A 20,457-nucleotide genomic window follows, 5' to 3' on the forward strand; every position below is an offset into this window, starting at 1 on the left:
CAAAAAGAGCAATAGGGATAGAGGAAGTGCCAATAAATATGTACATAGTGGCAGAGAGGTGACTTACCTTTTGGTCTCCTAAGCCTATGCTCTTATATTTTGTGTCACTACTCAAAATCAAATCCACATACCAATATTGACTTTGTCCATAAGGTAGTTAATTCCAGCACCTTCATTTTGCTTACTATACCACAAAGAGATTCCTCCAACCAATGCTAACCTCCCACAGCAAGCCTGTGGATTGGTAGAAGAGTAACAGGACTAACCTCTTGTTTTTATTTTTTTTTTCCTCCAGAACAATTAAGCGCTATCACCACCATCACCAAAGAGATTGGAAAAGGTAGGGATACTGATGCAGACTGGGTAATTATATTTGGTGTGCATTTGGGGGGAGGTACAGTGCCTGTAGAATATGGGATTCACATAAACAAAAGGTGGACCACAATACTAGCAGGAAGCATCCTGAGATTTCCATAAGACTTCAGAAGCCGGGAACCTGAGGTTCAGCTTCCTTCAGCAGGTTTATTCTCTTTGGCCCCCACCCCGAACCTCCTGAGTTGGGGAAAACAGCATTATCCCCAGTTGAAGGCTGCTATCTTAGCCTCTCACCTAATGTGTGAGGAGGGAGAAAATTCATGGTCTTGCTGGCTTGGGCACAAAGGAGCTGTAGCACACATGAATTCCCCACAGGGATAGTGTGAAACTAGAACAAATACCAAACAGTCTGCACCAGCTATTTTTATTCTTGCTTCTATGGGATACCAAATAGTTGACTCTTTGGAACCAGCCATTTCTGCTTTTCAAGAAAATAAAGATTCATGTCTTATCCAGCTTAGGTCCAAATAGTGCTTTCACTCTCCACCCCATTTGTACCTGGACTGAGAGAGATTCAAAAGTTATGAGAACTAAAAAGGATATTAGAAATCATCAGTTTAGTCTGGAGATTTTTTAGCTGTAGTTGGAAAAATCCTAGTGATATGCCTATGTATTTCCTGGAGGACTTGGAGAGAGGTAAGTTGAGGCTGGGAGAGTGGAGTACCATACATATATATGTATCTGTTTGTATATATACACATACAGCTATATTTGTGTGTATATACATACTGTGTGCATATAATTGTATATGCACACATACATATTTGTGTGTACTTGCATACATCCTCATAAGCTCTTGCTTGTTAAAAGGTTCCACAGTGGAGAAAAAACTCTCAAAACTGTTGGTCTAATAAAACCCAATAATTTCCTACATGAGAAACTGAGAGATGGAAAGTGATTTGTCCAAGGTCACAAGAGGAGTAAGTGTTAGAATGTAAACTCAGAACCAAGATGTTTTTCAGCTTCTGTTTGAACTCATTATATTTTATCTTCTCTCAGTTTTGTAAGAAGATTCATTCATCTAGTTATACATTCATCAAACATGCTGAGTGCCAGGGACACCAAAACAAGTAAGACATAGTCACTACTTTCCAGGAGATTTGTGTCTAAAAATGGAGTGAGACACAGAAACAATAATTGTAATACCAGATGCTATAGGTTGTAAAAAAGGGTGAACAATAATAACAGCTGTCAGTTGTTGTGCATTTGCTATCTTCCAGGTGCTATGCTAAATATTTTATAAATATTAACTCACTTAAACTTCACAATAAACCTCTGACTTAAGTGTGGTTATTATCCCCATTTTATAAAAAAAGGAGACTTAAGTCCAGAAGAGAGGGGGGATTATGTCATTTGGCCCATGAACATACAGGCATACCTTGGAGATATTGCAGGTTCAGGTTAAGACCACCACAATAAGGTGAATATTGCAATAAAGTGAGTCACACAAAATTTTTGGTTTCCCAGTGCATATAACAGTTATGTTCACACTATACTGTAGTATATTAAGTTTACAATGGCATTATGTTTTAAAAAAACAACGTACATTCTTTAATTGAAAAATACTTTATCGCTAAAAAATGCTAACCATCCTCTGAGCCTTCAGTGAGTCAAAATCTTTTTCTGGTGGAGGATCTTGCCTCTATTTTGATGGCTGCTGACTAATCAGGGTGGTGGTTGCTGAAGGTTGGGGTGACTGTGGCAATTTTTTAAAATAAGACAGAAATGAAGTTTGCCCCATCAATTGACTCTTCCTTTCATGAACAATTTCTCTATAGCATATAATGCTGTTTGATAGCATTTTATCTACAGTAGAAATCTTTCAAAATTGGAGTCAATCCTCTCAAACTCTGCTGCTGCTTATCAACTAAGTTTATGTAATACTCTAAATCCTTTGTTGTCATTTCAACAACCTTCACAGCATCTTCACCAGGAGTAGATTCCATCTCAAGAAACCACTTTCTTTGGTCATCCTTAAGACACAACTCTTCATCTGTTAAGGTTTTATCAGTCACATCTTCAGGCTCCAGTTTTAATTTTAGTTCTCATGCTATTTCCACCACATCTGCAGTTACTTTCTCCACTGAAGTCTTGAACCCCTCAAAGTCATCCATGAGAGTAGGAATCAATTTCTTCCAACCTCCTGTTGATGTTGATATTTTGCCCTCTTCCCATGAATCATGAATGTTCTTAATGGCATCTAGAATAGTGAATCCTTTCCAGAAGGTTTTCAATTTACTTTGCCCAGATCCATCAGAAAAATCACTATCTATGGCAACTGGAGCCTTACAAAATGTAATTCTCACATAATAAGACTTGAAAGTCAAAATAATTCCTTAATTCATAGGCTGCAGAATGAATGTTGTGTTAGCAGCCATGAAAACAACATTAATTTCATTGCATACTTCTATCAGAGCTCTTGGGTGACCAGGTGCATTGTCAATGAGCAGTAATATTTTGAAAGGAATCTTTTTATCTGAGAAGTAAGTCGCTGCAGTGGGCTTAAAATATTCAATATACCATGTTATAAACAGATGTGCTGCCATCCAGGCCTTGTTGTTCCATTTACAGAGCACAGGCAGAGTATATGTAGCATAATTGTTAGAGGCCCTAGGATTTTCAGAATAGTAAATGAGCTTTGACTTCAACTTAAAGTCACCAACTGCATTAGCCCCTAACAAGAGAGCCAGCCTGTCCTTTGAAACTTTGAAGCCAGGCATTATGACTTCTCTTCTTTAGTTATGAAGACCTAGATGGCATCTTCTTTCAGTATAAGGCTGTCTTGTCTACACTGAAAATCTATTATTTAGTAGCCAACTTCATTAATTACCTTAGCTAGATTTTCTGGATAACTTGCTGCAGCTTCTACATCACCATTTGCTGTTTCACCTTGCACTTTCATGTTATGAAGACAGCTTTTTTCCTCAAACCTCAGGAACCAAACTCTGCTAGCTTCAGACTTTTCTTCTACAACTTCCTCACCTCTCTGAGCCTTCATAGAATTGAAGAGAGTTAGGGTCTTACTCTGGACTAGGCTTTGGCCTAAGTTTCCTCAGCTAAACTGTTGTAGCTGGTTTGATCTTCTATTAAGATCACCAAAACTTTCTCCATATCAGCAATAAGGCTGTTTTGCTTTCTTATCATTCATATGTTCATTGGAGTAGCACTTTTAATTTCCTTCAAGAACTTTTCTTTTGCATTCACAACTTGGTTAATTGTTTGACACAAGAGGCCTATCTTTTGGCCTATGTTGGCTTTTGACATGCCTTTCTAACTAAGCTTAATCATTTCTAGCTTTTGAAGTGAGAAATGTGTGACTCTTCTTTTAACTTGAACACTTAGAGGCCATTGTAGGGTTATTAATTGGCTTAATTTCAATATTGTTGTGTCTCGGGAACAGGGAGGCCCAAGGAGAGGAACAGAGATGGGGGAACAGCCAGTTTATGGAGAAGCCAGAACACACACCACATTTATTGATTAAGTTCACCATCTTATATGGGTGCGGTTTGTGGCACCCCAAAACAATTACATCAAAAATCACTGATCACAGATCATCAAAAAATATATAATAATAATGAAAAAGTTTGAAATATTGAAAGAATTACCAAATTGTGACACAGAGGCACAAAGTGAGCAAATACTGTTAGAAAAATAGCTCTGATAGAATTGTTTGATGCAGGGTTGCCACAAACCTTCAATTTGTAAAAAAAAAAAATGCAATATCTGTGAAGAGCAGTAAAACAAAGTGCAATAAAATGAAGTATGCTTGTAGGAGTACAAATAGTACAGATACTTTGGGATAACAAAAGAAAGGACCTTTAACTGTCTAGCTGAATTAAAGAAAGCTTTGCAGAGACCTGGAACATTTAAGCTGGGGATAGAATGATGAAAAGGAAGAAAGGATGTTCAGGCAAAGGGCGTTCCAAGAAAGTCTTGGAAGCCTGAAAGAGGATCACCTATTCTGGAGAACAAAGAATGAGTGGCTGTGGCTGTGGTAGATAGGATTAGAAAGAGTAGCTTAGAGCCTGATTGCAACAGTTGGAATGCCTGGCTTGAGTCTGAGTTTTACTCCATAGGTTAATTGGAGATCATCAAAAGTTTGTATGCCAGGAACTAAGACAATGAGATATTTCATCTGGAAAGATCAATGTAACATCAGCGTTGTCATGACCCAAAGAGATGAGAGACTGGGCATCACAGTGGCAGGCTGTTATCATGGTCCAGTGGTCAAAGTGAGCATTGATAAACTAGATGATTGAGTCAAACTGCTTCCTTGAAGTTTCCACTTATTACTCCCAATTCTACTCTGTGGAATCATATAAACCAAATCCTATTATTTTTTACACATCACAGGCCTTTATATATTAGAAGAAATACATCAAGGCCCTTCCCACTCTGAGTCTTAGCTCTTTCCATGGGGGGATTGTGGCCTCAATGATTCCTAAGGACTTTCTCAGTTGTGACATCTTATTACCCTGATTTTCTGTAATCTCTGAATCTTTCTTCATGAGCTGGTCTTTTGAGGGATAGGGACATTTATTCTGTCCTATTTGGATGGATTTATTTCTCCTCTCCCAGGCGCAAAATGTGCCCCTTAAAAGTAATCTCCAGCTCAGAGTGCCCATTTTCCTCTTGTTCCATTTCAGCAGCAATCCCCAGAGACCTTCGAGAAAGCAATGTGAAGATGCTGGGCATGCAGATCCCTATAAAGGATATCGAGATGCTGGCCTCTGTCTTGATTGCCATGGGTGTCATTCTCCTGTTCATTGCTCTGGCCCTTTGTGGTGTGGTCTGGTACCAGCATCATCAGAGAAAGCTACGGCGCAACAGGAGGTCCATCCTGGATGACAGCTTCAAGCTTCTGTCCCTCAAGCAGTAACAGCTGGATCCTGGAACTACACATCTGGAATGTACTCCCAGTATGCCATGGACTAGCAGCTGACCCCACTGTCAAAGAGGCATGGGAGTTAGAGAGGCAGAGTTGGGATTCAAACTTGTCTGGGGATTTCTTTGCTTATTTATTCACATGGAGATGATATGCATTCCCTTTTTCTTTAGTTTCTTTACTCCACTTGGACACCTGGGGCTAGGTGAGTCCTTTAGTATCTTATATCACAAATTTCAACAGCTAGATTATATCATACACTGACACTTAGAAGGTATGGAAATTTCTAAAAACTGATCCTTCTCATAAAGTAGATATCAAGAGTAAAACTCATTGATTAGGTTTCTACTGCTTTCCGGGACCTAGGTAAGTTCAATATGAACTGAGGCTAAGTAAGCTGTGAAGATAATTCACATCTAAACTAAGGACTAAGAACATAGGCATGATGTGGAATGGGTGGGGTGAGATGTCAAGATGCAAATTTTATTTTGATTCTTTTTGGCAGTGGACTATTTTGGAGAAGTGGGTGGATAGAATACTGTTGCCATTAGCATCTACAACCTGTGGAGCCAGAAGCTCCTCAGAAAGTCAGTCCTCCAAGTTCCAGGCATAGTTTCACTGAAGGGAATGTTGAGGGTCCTCTCCATATTTCAGGCAGAAAATCCTGTACATTAAAGTACTTGTTAGAATGTTGTAAGAGTGAACTTGCTGATTTTGATGGTCCCTGTGGCCTCTGGGAGGTTGTGACTATAATTGAAACAGAGAGCACTCAGCTGTGGGGAGATGGGCAGGTATAGTATGGGTCTGCCTATCTTTTGCAGAGCCTGCAGGTTTGTGTTTTGGAAATGAAGAAGCTGCCCCAGATGAAGCCTCAAAGTCAGAGTTGCAGGTACTATCTTTTGGCCCATAGGTGCCTAAAGTCTTCCAAATGCCAAGAAAAGTTGCGAGAGGGAAATAGAGGGCTGAGACCAGGCTCAAAACTGTCCACTGGGCAAGGAGAGGTGGGCACAGATATTGTGGGCTCTTTTGGAACTTGGGGGTATGAGAGATCTCCTTGGAATTTTGGGGGTCTCTTTATAGGGCAGAGTACTTCCCTTTGGTACCTTAAAGCAATATTCCTTTGTCACCTGCATGTTCAAGCCTTTCTGAAACCTTGGTCAGAGAGCACAGACAAGAGATAGAGTGGGGATGGGCCACCCTTACTGCAGTACACATAATATTGTTTTGCATGGCATGTGAAGAACAGAAGAGACATCAGGGACAGTCAAGTTGATAACTGAAATACATAGTGCTTTACACATTACAAAACATCTAATACCTGACTGCATTTGACTTACCTTAGTTCTATCAGAGGGCTACTTTGTTTCACATTTGAGTAAACAAAGGACAAAGAGAATAAGTGATTTTACCCAAGGCCATTCAACTAGAAGCTGACCAGGGATTCAAGCCTTTATCTGGTTGATTCCAAATACCTGTTCCATCCCCCTATATCATGGAAACCTACACTAATCTCCATATTTTGTTCTCATATTGACTCCAAATTTCCTGTCTTCCCAACCAACTTGTCTGCCTCATTAGCAATCCCTTTAGATCAAATGTAGAAGCCACAGGGCTGGTGTTCAGTTGCCATATGATGTTGATGGTTGGAGGGGAAAACACAAGTCAGAGCCTATCATTCATTTTGGTTTACTGTGGTCAGTGGCTTTCTGGAGAACTTTACTGGAAATCTCAGAAACATAGCGGGGGGTGGAGGTGGGGGAACATTTGGACTGCTAGTTATAAAATCAAATGTTAGAGTATTTAAGCAATGGCATAATAAATGCACTTAACAGAGGAACTCTTTTGGCCTATTTTTAATGTGGAGTATATTGAAAACTTAGTGCACTTTGGAGACTCCAGTCAATTAATAGTTATATATTGCACCCAACTAGGAGGCTGTTAGCTTGGTCCTGGTCACAAATCTGAGACAAGGAGAGGTAGGTGGAGTGGGGGTACATTTCTTCTGTGTGTGTAATCCTGATCCAGATTGGAGAATGTTACTTCAAGCCCATGTATTTCAGAAAAGGATGTATTTTTGTGATGGGTTTTCTCCAAGTGGGGATGTGGGAGATGTTTTTGACAATTAAGTGGCACTTCCATCCATTTGGTTGCTCAAACCAAATCTTGTTTGTTTTGCCTTCAAAATGTCTTTAACTGATTCATTTGTTTCTATCTTCATTGCTACCACCTCAGTCTAAAATACAACCGTCTGTTACTGGGACTCGTGTGTTAGTCACCTGCTTGCTTTCCTCACATTCCCTCTAGCCTCCTACAATTGATTCTCCATGCAGAAAAGTGATGTTATAAAAGTATAAATTAGGCTTCCAGGTAAGATGAAATGTCAGAGACTCATCTCTCCCTGGACATAAATAAACCTTGGCAATAATAAAAAGAGGCAACACTATAAGGACTCAAAAAGATATAAGAGAAATGCAGCTTTGAGAAGAACAGGGTAACAGAGTAAATGGGCATCTTCCCAAAACCCAACTTTGCAGAATGCAGCCCAAGATCAAAGAGGAGTCCTAGTGATAATGCCAGGTGGGCCTGGGTACACTGGAAAGAAGGATTGAAGAGGAGCCCTGCTGACATCAAGTAGCCAGGGAAGCTGCTCTTTATTTTTGCTGGCCAGAAACTCTCCTCCCCCACTTAGACACTGGGAAGCATCTTCAAGGGGTATCTCAACATAGCAAGCTGCCCAGCCCAGGAAAAATTCTTTGTGCCTGCAATCTGGAGAATCACTTTCTCTACCCAGAGACAATAAGTGACTTGGGCAGGGATTAACAGGAGCCCCATGACACGAAGAATACAAGAAACCAAGCAAAATAAAATAACACAGCCAAGTCTATGAAAGTTACATTGTCATTGGAACACAAAATTATGCCAAGACCTGTAAGGTAACATAAATAGGGTTACTGCCTCCTAAAATAGACTATTTTATAATTTTATTTATTTATTTTCCCCCCAAAGTCCCAGTAGATAGTTGTATGTCATAGCTGCACATCCTTCTAGTTGCTGCATGTGAGACACGGCCTCAGCATGGCCAGAGAAGTGGTGCATTGGTGCGCACCCAGGATCCGAACCCGGGCCGCCAGCAGTGGAGCGCGTGCACTTAACTGCTAAGCCACGGGGCCAGCCCTAAAATAGATTATTTTAGTATGGCTTAGAGTTTCCTCATACCAAGAACCAGAAAAATCATAACTTCGATGAGATAAGACAATCAACTGAAACAAACGTTAAGATGAATCAGATATTCAAATTACCTCAAAAGGATTTTAAAGCAGCCATTATAAAAATTATTCAACAAGCAATTGCAAATGTTCTTGAGACAAATGAAAAAAAATAGAAAATCTAAGCAAAGTGATAAAAGTTATAAAAAAGAAAATAAATGGAAAGTATAGAACTGGGAAAGAGAATAACTGAAATAAAAGAAAACCTTACTGAATGGGCTCAGTAGTAGAGTAGAAATGACAGAGGATAGAATTAGTGAATTGGAGGACAGATCAATAGAATTTACTCAATGCAAACAGACAAAATGGATTGACTGACTAGAGCCCCAGGAGCTTAGACAACAAAAGCAACAGATCCAGTCTTCATATATATGATTCCTAGAAGAGAAGATATAAGTTGGAACTGAAAGAATATTCAAAGAAATAATGGTTGAAAACTTTCTAAATTTGACAAAAGATATGTCTACATATTCAAAAAGCTGTGTGACCACCAAATAGGAAAATCCAAAGAAATCTATGCCAAGACATAGCATATCTAACTTCTAGAAACTAAAAACAAAGAAGTAAAATGGTGAAAACATTCCAAGAGAAACAACACATTACCTGTAGGGGAACATCAATTTGAATGACAGTGGGTTTCTATCAGAAGCTGTGGAGGTCAGAGGGAAGTAGCATGACATTTTTCAAGTGCTGAAAGGAAAGGACTGTCAATCACAAATTCTATATCCAGTGAAACTATACTTCAGAAATCAAAGGGAAAGAAAGACATTCTCAGACTAAGGAAAACTAAAAGAATTTGTTGCTAGCAGACCTACTCTTAATGGATGGCTATAAGTTGTTCCAACAGAGAGTACATGATGAAAGAAACAATCCTGGAAAATCAGGAAGAAAAAAATAGAAAAAGCAAAAATAAGGGTAAATGAAGATAGAAAAGATTTGAATAATACAATCAATTGACAGAATATAACTGACATGTATAAAACACTCCACCAAGAATAGCAGAATACATGATTTTTCAAACTATATAACATTCATTGACATAGACCATATGCTGGACCATTAAACAAACATTAGCAAGTTTAGAAGAATTGAAATCATACAGTATGTGTTCTCTGATCACAATGGAACCAAACTAGAAATCAATAACAGAAAGACAACAGGAAAATCTCTAAACACTCAGATATCAAACAACACATTTCTGAGTAATCCATGAATCAAAGAAGACATCTCAAAGAAAATTTAAAAAAATACATGAAATTGATTGAAAATGAAAACAAAACATATCAAACTTTGTGTGATGCAGCTAAAGCAGTTGCTGAGAGGGAAATTTATAGAACTAAAATGCATTAGAAAAGAGAAAAGGTCTCAAGTTAATAAAATAAGTTTCTACATAAAGAAACTATAAATAGAAGAGAAAAAACCCAAAGCAAGCATAAGGAAGGAAAACATGTAAATAAGAGCAGAAATCAATGAAACTGAAAACAAGAAAATAATAGAAAAAATGAATGAAACAATAAATAGGTTCTTCAAAAAACAATAAACATAAAATAAAAATGATAAAACTAGCACGACTGATAAAGATAAAAATAGAGAAGACAGCAACAACCATTATCAGAATTGAAATAGGTTATCACTGCAACTCCTGAATCTGTAGGAGGTGACATCATCAAGTTGGCAACATAGGTCATTCCAACTTCAGTCCCCCTCACAAGAAAACCAACTAGAAACTATCCATAGACAAGACACTGTTGGAAAATCCCAGAACCTGGAGGTGAGGCAGAAGCACCACACTGAGATGGAGAAAGACTGTATTAGAAGGGTAAAAGAAGCAGTTTCACTTTGGCCACATTACCCCTCGCCAAGAATGGGACAACACCCTATCAAGAAGGCCTGTCTGGGTCTATGATTTTTCCAGTGGGAGAAGAGAGAGCCCAAGGTGGATGTCCAGCTACCCCAGAGTTGTGAGATGCTTACAAGGAGGTCCACTCAGGTCTCACCTCATGGACATCACTGAGGAATCTGCAGGGCTTGACCACTGGGGATCAGATAGAGACAAAGAAGGGGGTGAGGCTTATAGCAACCAGTGCTTAGATTTTGGTGGACAATATTCCTGCTTGCAGTGACACTAGAGCAGTGATCCCAGCCAGCAACTGTGTCCATCTACAGAGCCAAGGAGTGGCCCTGTCTGGCCAGTAAGCTTGGTTGGCAGTTCTGCCTGAATTGAGTGCCAAGTATACTGGCTATGGAACCCATTCTACAGCCTTGGCTGGGCAGGGAAGCTAGCTCATAGTCCTACCCAACTGCTGAACATAAAATTCAGTCCTGCCCCACCAGAGTCTGGGCAGTTGAGGATCCCATCCTACAGCCCCACTCAGGCAGGGAGGCAAGCCAACAGCCCTGTTCAACTGTTGAGCATAGCCTTTGGCTCTGCATAAACTGGTAGCCTAAACAGAGACCTTGTGTAGACTTTGAGCCCTGCTTACGTCCTTGCCCAGTCACAGAGCCCAAGCTACAGCCCTGACTGATTACTGAACACAGCCTGCAACATTGTCCAACCAAAGGTGATTGCACAGCCCAGATAGTGACCCCACTGGACTATAGAGCCCAGCAGGCCTGCCCAATCAAGAAGGCCACCCAGAAGCTTTGCTTGAATACAAAGCCCAACCAGCAGATCCACCCAACCACAGATCCCAGCCAGTGGTACTCCACCACAGAAAATAGGCAGTGGCCTCACCCAACTAGGGACCTCAATAAAAAGCTCCAACTGTCCATGAATGCTTCCAGCTGATCCATCCAGTACCCCAAGCAGAGCTGACTGGTGAAGGTCTTTCCTTGCTGAAGTGAACTTGTAAATTCTGGAAGAGGAGACTATTTACTCAAATTTGCAGATACCAATTCAAGGATACAAGGATCATGAAGAATCAAGTAAAAATTGCACTACCAAAGGAAATTAATAAAGATCCTATAGGGCCGGCCCCATGGCTTAGCGGTTAAGTGCACACGCTCCGCTGCTGGCAGCCCGGGTTTGGATCCCGGGCACGCACCGACGCACCGCTTCTCCGCCCATGCTGAGGCTGCACCCCATGTACAGCAACTAGAAGGATGTGCATCTATGACATACAACTATCTACTGGGACTTTGGGGGAAAAAAAAAGATCCTATAAATAAGCCTAAAGAAATGGAGATCTACAAACAGTCTGACAAAGAATTCAGAATAATCCTCTTAAAGGAGTTCAGCAAATTACAAGAACATGCAGATGACTAAAGTAGAAAAACAATACATGAACAAAATGAGAAGTTCAACAACAACAAAAAATAGAAACCATAAAAACACAGAAAATATAGCTGAAAAATACAATGACTGCACTGAAGAGAGATTCAAGAGCATTCTCAATAAGTAGATGATAAATTAAGTGGACTTGAAGATAAGTCATTTGAAATTATACAGTCAGAAGAGCAAAAAGAAAAAGAGTGAAGACAGCCTATAGGACTTGTGGGATACCTTCAAGACAAATAAAATACACATCATGAGAATTCCAGAAGGACAGGAGAAAAAGAAATGGAAAGAAAGTCAGTATAAAGCAATAATGGCTGAGAACTTCCCAAACATGGAGACAGAAATGAACACCCAGATTAATGAAGCCCAAAGGATCCTAAATAAGTTGAACTAGAAAAAGTTTACACTGAGACACATTATAATTAAATTGTCAAATGTCAAAGGCAAAGAGAAAATTTGAAAGCAGTGAGAGAAAAGTGGCTTGTCACATACAAGGGAGCCCCATAAGACTGTTAGTGAATTACTCAGCAGAAACTTTGCAGGTAAGGAAAGCAAGGGATGGTATATTCAAAATATTGGGAAAAAAAAACCTGTCATCTAATAATATATATATAATATATATTATTATATATCCATGGTGAAGTTATCCTTCAAAAATGAAAGAGAGATAAAGACTTTTCCAAACAAACAAAAGCTGAGGGAGTACATCACCAATATACTTGCCTTACAAGAAATGCTAAAGGGCATTCTTCAATCTGAAATGAAAGGATACTAATTAACATCATAAAAACATATGAATGTATAAAACTCACTGGTAAAAGTAAGTATATAGTCAAAGTCAGAATCTCTATATTATAATGGTGGTGTGTAAATCACTTACAATTATAGTTTAAAAGTTAAAAACAAACATAATAAAAATAACTATAACTACAATAATTTATTATTGCATATACAATGTTAAAAAGACATATATTGTAATAGCAAAAACCTAAAATATGAGAAGGGGAGAAGCAAAAGTATAAAGTTGCTGTAAGCTATTGAAATTAAGTTCTTCTCAGCTTAAAATAGGTTGTTATAACAATGAGATATTTTATGTAAGCCTCATGATAATCACAAAGGAAAAACTGTAGTATGATAAAGAGTCAAAGTACATCACCACAAAGAGTCATCAAATTACAATGGAAGATGGCATGAGAGGAAGCAAGGAACAAAGTATCTACAAAACACTCAGAAATAAAATTAACAAAATGGCAATAGTAAATCCTTACCCATCAACAATTACTTGAAACATAAATGGTTTACGTTCTCCAATAAAAAGACATAGAATGTATCACAAAAATTAACTCAAAATGGATCAAAGACCTGAAGGTGAGACCTGAAACTATAAAATTCATAGAAGAAATTATAGGCAACACACTATTTGACATTAGTCATAAAGGAATCTTTTCGGATGACATGCCTACCCAGACTAGGGTAACTAAAGAAAAAATAAACAAGTGGGACTTTATCAGATTAAAGAGCTTCTATAAGACAAACGAAACCAGAATCAAGATGAACAGACAACCCACCAGCTGGGAGAGAATATTTGTAAAACATACATCTGACAAGGGGTTGATCTCCATAATATATAAAGAACTCACACAAACGAACAACAAAAAAACAAACAACCCGATCAAAAAAAGGGGAGAGGAAATGAACAGACACTTCTCCAAAGAAGATATACAGATGGCCAATAGGCACATGAAAAGATGTTCAACGTCATTAATCATCAGGGAAATGCAAATCAAAACAACACTAAGATAGCACCTCACGCCCATTAGAATGGCTATAATCACCAGGACAAAAAACAACAAATGTTGGAGAGGATGTGGAGAAACAGAAACCCTCATACACAGCTGGTGGGAATGCAAACTGGTGCAGCCTCTATGGAAAATGGTATGGAGATTCCTCAAAGAATTAAAAATAGAAATGTCCTATGACCCAGCCATCCCACTACTGGGAATCTATCCAACGCACCTGAAATCAACAATCCAAAGAGGCTTATGCACCCCTATGTTCATTACAGCATTATTCACCATAGCCAAGAAGTGGAAGCAACCTAAGTGTCCCTCGACTGACGATTGGATCAAGAAGATGTGGTATATATATAGAATGGAATATTACTCAGCCATTAAAAAAAACAAAATTGTCGCATTTGCAACAACATGGATGGGTCTGGAGGGTATTATGTTAAGTGAAGTAAGCCAGAAGGAGAAAGACAAACACTGTATGATCTCACTCATATGTGGAATATAAACCAACAGATGGACAGAGAAAACTGTATTGTGGTTACCAGGGGCAATGGGGGTGGGAGGTGGGCACAAGGGGTGAAGGGAGTCATATATATGGTGATGGACAAACAAAAATGTACAACCCAAAATATCACAATGTTAAAAACTATTAAAACATCAATAAAAAATATTTCCCATACACAATAGGGATTTAATGTGATAAAGTGTTTGAAGACACTACTAATGATTTCCCACTAAGTCTTCTTCTGGCTAAATACAAAAAAAAAAAAGACATAGAATGTATAAAAAACAAGATCTAATAATATGCTGCCTATAAGAGATTCACTTTACCTTTAAGGACACACAAAGGTTGAGAGTGAAGTGAGGGAAAAAAGATATTTTGAGCTAACGGTAACTAAAAATAAAAATGTAGGTGTAGCTATACTTAGATCAGACAAAATGGACTTTAAGCAAAAAATGGTCACTAGAGACAGAGAAGGATACTATATAATTATAAACGGGTCAATCCATCAAGAGAATATAACAAGAGTAAATATTTATGCACCCAACATCAGAGAACCTGAATATATAAAGCAAATACTAATAAAACTAAATGGAGAAATAAACAGCAATGCAATAATAGCTGGGGACACCAATACTCCACTTTCAATAGTGGATAGATCATACAGGCAGAAAATGATTAAGGAAACTGTGGATTTGAACAATACTATAGACAGAATGGGCCTAAAAGATACATGCAGAACATTTCATTGAACAGCAGCAGAATACATATTCTTCTCAAGTGCACGCAATTTTAAAGGATAAATAATATACAGTGATGCATAGCTTAACAACTAGGATGCACGTTGAGAAATGTGTTATTAGGTGATTTTGTCATTATGTGAACATCATAGACTGTATCTACACAAACCTAGATGGTATAGCCTACTACACATCTAGGCTATAAGATATAGCCTATTGCTCCTAGGCTAAAAATTTTTACAGCATGTTACTGTATTTAATACTGTAGGCAATTGTAACACAATGGTAAGTATTTGTGTATATAAACATATTTAAACATAGAAGAGTTACAGTAAAAATCTGATATAAAAGATAAAAAATGGTACATCTGTATAAGGCACTGGAGCTTGCAGGACTGGAAGTTGCTCTGGGTGAGTTAAGTGAGTGAGTGGTGAGTGAACGCGAATGCCTAGGACATTGCTATACACACTACAGACTTTATGAACACTGCACACTTAGGCTACACTAAATTTATAAAAAATATTTTTCTTTCTTCAATAATAAGTTACCTAGGCTTACTGTGACTTTTTAACTTTGCAAACTTTTTATTTTTATTTTTAACTTTTTGACTCTTTTGTAATTACACTTAGCTTAAAACACAAACACCTTGTTAAGCTGTACAAAAATATTTTCTTTCTTTATATCCTTATTTTATGGACTTTTTTCCTACTTCTAAAACTTTTTATTGTTTTTTCTTTACTTTTTAAACTTTTTTCTTAAAAACTAAGACACAAACACACACATTAGCCTAGGCCTACACAAGGTCAGAATCATCAATATCACTGTCTTCGACATCCACATCTGGTCCCACTGGAAGCTCTTCAGGGGCAATAACACCTATGGAACTATCATCTCCTATGATAACAATGCCTTCTTCTGGAATACCTTCTGAAGGACTTGCTTGAGGCCCTACTTGAGGAGGTGTTGCTCTTTTCAGAAATATGTTCATGGTGGTTTGTTTAGTTGATTTCCTTTTTTCAGCATAGATTTGCTTATAAGCAGTTAATGAACCATGAACATTCCTCTCTATTAACGAAAACCTTTTTGCATTGCGGTCCATATTTTCAAACATTTTAAGGTCCTTGTTGAAGTCTGCAGAAGCTTCTGATAAACACTTCACTGTGAATTTTCTTGGGGCTTCTTCATTTTCTTCTCCTGCAGTTTTCTTTTCTCTTGCCTTTTCTTCAGCTATGCATTTCTGTTCCAGTTACAGCAACTCCCCATTAGTCAATTCCTCAGGAACCACTTCTAGGAGCTCCTAAATGTCATCCTCATCCACACCCAAGTTAAAATTTTCTGCCGTCTCAACCACAGCCTTGTTGATTTTTGCAACATCCTCATCCTTGGCAAATCCTTTCAAGTCATGAACTTCTTGAATGTCTTCTTCCAGATGCCATTCATATACTTCTGGTGACACCATCCCAAGTCCAAGCAAGATTCTTAATGCAGTCATAGATGTTGTAATCCTTTTGAAATTGCATCAGTGTCTTCCTCACTTGCAGCAATAGCCTAGCCAAAGGTCCTTCTCCGGTAGTAGGCCTTAGAAGATGCTATAAATCCTTGATCCATTGGCTGGACCAAAGAGATTTTGTTGGAGAGAAAACATCATTTTGATACTGGGATTAAGATCACCAATAAAAAGAAGATATCCAGGAGCATTATCAACAATAAGCAAAATCTTGAAAGGTATATTATTCTCAAAATAGAACTTCTTCATTTCACTGGCATAGCAATTCAGGAGGGCATCTTTGAAGAGAGGCTGGTCATTCACTTTTTATTGCTCCCGTAGTACACTGGCGGTGTGTGCTTATTGATATGCTTGAAGGCCCTGGAGTTTTCACTGTTCCAGATCACAAAGGATTTCAATTTTATCCTGACACATTTCCACCAAGCAAGACTGCTATCCTGTCCTTAAAAGCCTTGAAAACTGACATTTACTTGGCCTGCTTATGGATGAAAGTCATTTTGGTTACCTGCTTCCAGAATAGGGAGGTTTAATCCATATTGAATATTTGCTGTGGCAAGTAATTTTCCTCCATAATCAGTTTATCTAGAGTTTCCAAAAATTCTTCAGCTTCCTTCACATCAGCATTCACAGATTCACCACTCAATTTTATATTATGTAATGAATAACGATTCTTGAATTGTTTTAACCACGCAGATTTAGAAGTAAATTTAAATTGTAGTCAGGACCAGTCTTTTCTTCCAATATTGCAAACAAACGTTTTGCTTTGGCTGTGATTGTCATGGTACTGAGAGGAATGTTCTTCTGTGTCTGGTCTTCAATCCAGGTCATTAGAAGTTTCTCTATGTCTGATAAGGCCCTTCTCAAGTTTTGTTAGTTTCATTGCCTTCAATGAAGCAGCTTCTATCACTTTGTTTTTGTTCTTCAAGATCATAGGTATGGTGGAATGGGACATGCCTGACTGGTGAGCAATAACCATCACTGATTTTCCGCCTTCATAGTCTTTAATCACTTTTAACTTTGTTTCCAGGTTGATCACTCAACATGGCCTCTTACTGGCAACACTAGCAGTGGATTTTGTACACTTAGGGGCCATGATGAACAAAAATAACACAAGATTAAATCAAGAACAAGAGAAAATTATGCACTCAAGAGACACGGTAAACATGAGATATATGTGTGCTGCTAGAGTAACATGGCATAGTTTTACAGTAAAGTCTTTTGTTTTATGAGTACACTCTAAAATAATGATAAAAAAGTATACTAAAGCAAATACCTAAACTAGTAACAGTTGTATATTGTCATTATCAAATATTATGTACTGTACATAATTGTATGTGCTATACTTTTATACAACTGGCAGTGCAGTAGCTTTGTTTACAATGCATCACCACAAACATGTGAGTAATGCATTGCACTACAATGTTACAATGGCTATGATGATAGGAATTTTTCGACTCCATTACAATTTTATGGGACCATCATTGTGTATGTGGTCCATCATTGACCAAAATGTCATTATGTGGCACGTGGCTGTATTAGTCCACAAAACAAGTCCAAACAAGTTCAAGAAGATAGAAATAATATCAAATATCTTTTATGACCACAATTGTATGAAACTAGAAATCAATAAAAGGAGGCAAACTGGAAAATGCACAAATACATGAAAATTAAACAACACAGTCCTGAACAAGAAAAGGATTACAGAAGAAATAAAAAGGGAAACCAAGCACACCAAAACTCATAGGATGCAGCAAAAACAGTTCTAAGAGGAATGTTTGTAGTGATAAATGCCTACATTAAGAAAAAAAGAAAGACTCAAACAACCTATCATTACACTTCAAGGAATTAGAAAAAGAAGAACTATGTCCAAAGTTAGCAGAAAGAAAGAAATAATAAATATTAGAATGAAAATAAATGAAATAGAGACCAGAAAACCAATAGAAAAGATTAACAAAACTAAAAGTTGGTTCTTTGAAAAGATAAACCAAATTGACAAAACTTTACCTAGACTAACCATGAAAAAAGAGAGAGGTCTCAAATAAGGAAAATCAGAAATGAGAGATGAGACATGACAACTGATATGACAAAGATACAAAGGATCATAGGAGACTACTATGAACAATTATAAACCCAAAATTGGACAACCTAGAATAAATGGATAAATTCCTATAAACATACTACCTACCAATACTGAATCATGAAGAAATTGAAAATATGAACCGACCAATAAGACTAAAGAGATTGAAGCAGTAATCAAAGAGCTCCCAAAAAGAAAAGCCCAGGACCATCTGGTTTCATGGATGAATTCTACAAACATTTAAAGAAGAATTAACCCTTATCCTTATCAAATTCTTCCAAAAAAATGAAGAGTTGGGAACACTTCCAAACTCATTTTTATGATGCCAGCATTACCCTGAATCCAAAGCCAGATAAGGACAAAAAAAAAAAATAAAATAACTACAGGTCAATACCCCTAATAAATACAGATGCAATCATTATCCACAAATTCTAGCAAACCAAATTCAGCAGGACATTAAAATTATTATACACCTTGATCATGTGATATTCATCCCTGAGATGCAAGGGCGAGTCAACATATGTAAATCAGCATATGTAATACATCACATTAATAGGACAAAATATGAAAACCATATGATCATCTCAAAAGAATCTGAAAATGCATTTGACAAAATTTAACATCCTTTCATGATTAAAAGCTCTCAATAACTTGGATATAGTGGAATGCACCTCAACATAATAAAGGCCATATATGGCAAGCCCACAGCTAACACTACAGCTCATACACAACATTGGAAGGATGAAAGCTTTCTCTCTAAGATCAGGAGCAAGAAAAATTTGCCCACTCTCACCACTCATATTCAACATAGTACTGGAAGTCCTAGATAGAGCAATTAGGCAATAAAAAGAAATAAAAGTTATCCACATTGCAAAAGAAGATGAAAAATTGTTTGTAGATGACATTAATTACATATAGAAAACCCTAAAGACTTCACCAAAAAACTGTTAGAACTAAAGCAAATTTAGTATAGTTACAAGATACAAAATCAACATTCAAAAATCAGTTGTCTATTTACACACTAACAATGAACTATCTGAAAAATAAATAAAGAAGTAAGTTCTATATCTAGATACTAGTCTAACATCACTAATCATTAGGGAAATGCAAATCCAAACCTAATGAGATATCACCTCAGGTCTGTTGGAATGGCTATCATCAAAAAGACAAGACAACAAACGCTAGTGAGGATGTGGAGAAAAGGGAACTTTGGGCACTGTTGGTGGGATTGTAAATTGGTACAGTCACTATGGAAAACAGTATGAAATTTCCTCAAAAAATTAAAAATAGAACTACCATATGATCCAGCAATTCCACTTCTGGGAATATATCCAAAGGAAATTGAAGCACTATGTCAAAGAGAGATCTGCACCTCCATTTCACAGTAGCATTATTTACAATAGCCAGTGCATAGAAACAACCTAAGTGTCCATGACAAACAAATGGATAAATAAGTTTTGGTATACACACACACACACACTCACACACCATGGAATATTATTCATCCATAAAAAGTGAAGAAACACTGTCACTTTCAACAACATGGGTGGAACTTGAGGGCATTATGCTAAATGAAATGTCAGACAAAGAAAGACAAATGCTGTATGATCTCCCTTATATGTGGAATCTAAATTAAAAAACTCACAGAAAAAAGAGATCAGATTTGTGATTACCAGAGGCAGGGGTTGGGGGAAGTGGGAATTGGATGAAAGTGGTCAAAAGACACAGGCTACCAGCTGTAAGATAAATAAGTACTAGGGATATAACATACAAAATGATGACTATAGTTAGCATTGCTGTATGATATATATAAAAGTTGTTAAGAGAGCAGATTGTAAAAGTTCTCATCACAAGGAATATATATATATATATTTGTATCTATATGAGATGATAAATGTTAACTGAACTTATTGTGGTATTCATTTCACAATATATGTAAGATAAATCATTATGCTGTATAACCTAAACTTATACAGTGCTGTATGTCAATTACATCTCAATAAAACTGAAAAAGGATAAATTACAGGACAAAATCTTT

At 37.5% G+C, this 20,457-nt stretch overlaps 1 protein-coding gene across 9 annotated transcripts in view; it reads left to right on the top strand.

The window, feature by feature from the left end:
• The window catches only part of HEPH (hephaestin), a 153,984-nt gene extending 146,470 nt beyond the window's left edge, over positions 1-7,514 (top strand). For 6 of the 9 annotated variants that reach the window (XM_058536031.1, XM_058536037.1, XM_058536035.1 and 3 more), the window contains 2 exons: positions 296-340; positions 5,022-7,514. In XM_058536031.1, the coding sequence (XP_058392014.1) occupies positions 296-340; positions 5,022-5,254 (278 nt within the window). In that variant the 3' untranslated portion in view covers positions 5,255-7,514. The remainder of the gene's footprint in view (positions 1-295; positions 341-5,021) is intronic. The other 3 variants (XM_058536032.1, XM_058536038.1, XM_058536036.1) reach the window with 1 other exon arrangement.
• The last annotated feature ends 12,943 nt before the right edge of the window (positions 7,515-20,457 follow it).

This window comes from Diceros bicornis, chromosome X, assembly GCF_020826845.1.
Source record: "Diceros bicornis minor isolate mBicDic1 chromosome X, mDicBic1.mat.cur, whole genome shotgun sequence".
Lineage (NCBI taxonomy): Eukaryota > Metazoa > Chordata > Mammalia > Perissodactyla > Rhinocerotidae > Diceros > Diceros bicornis.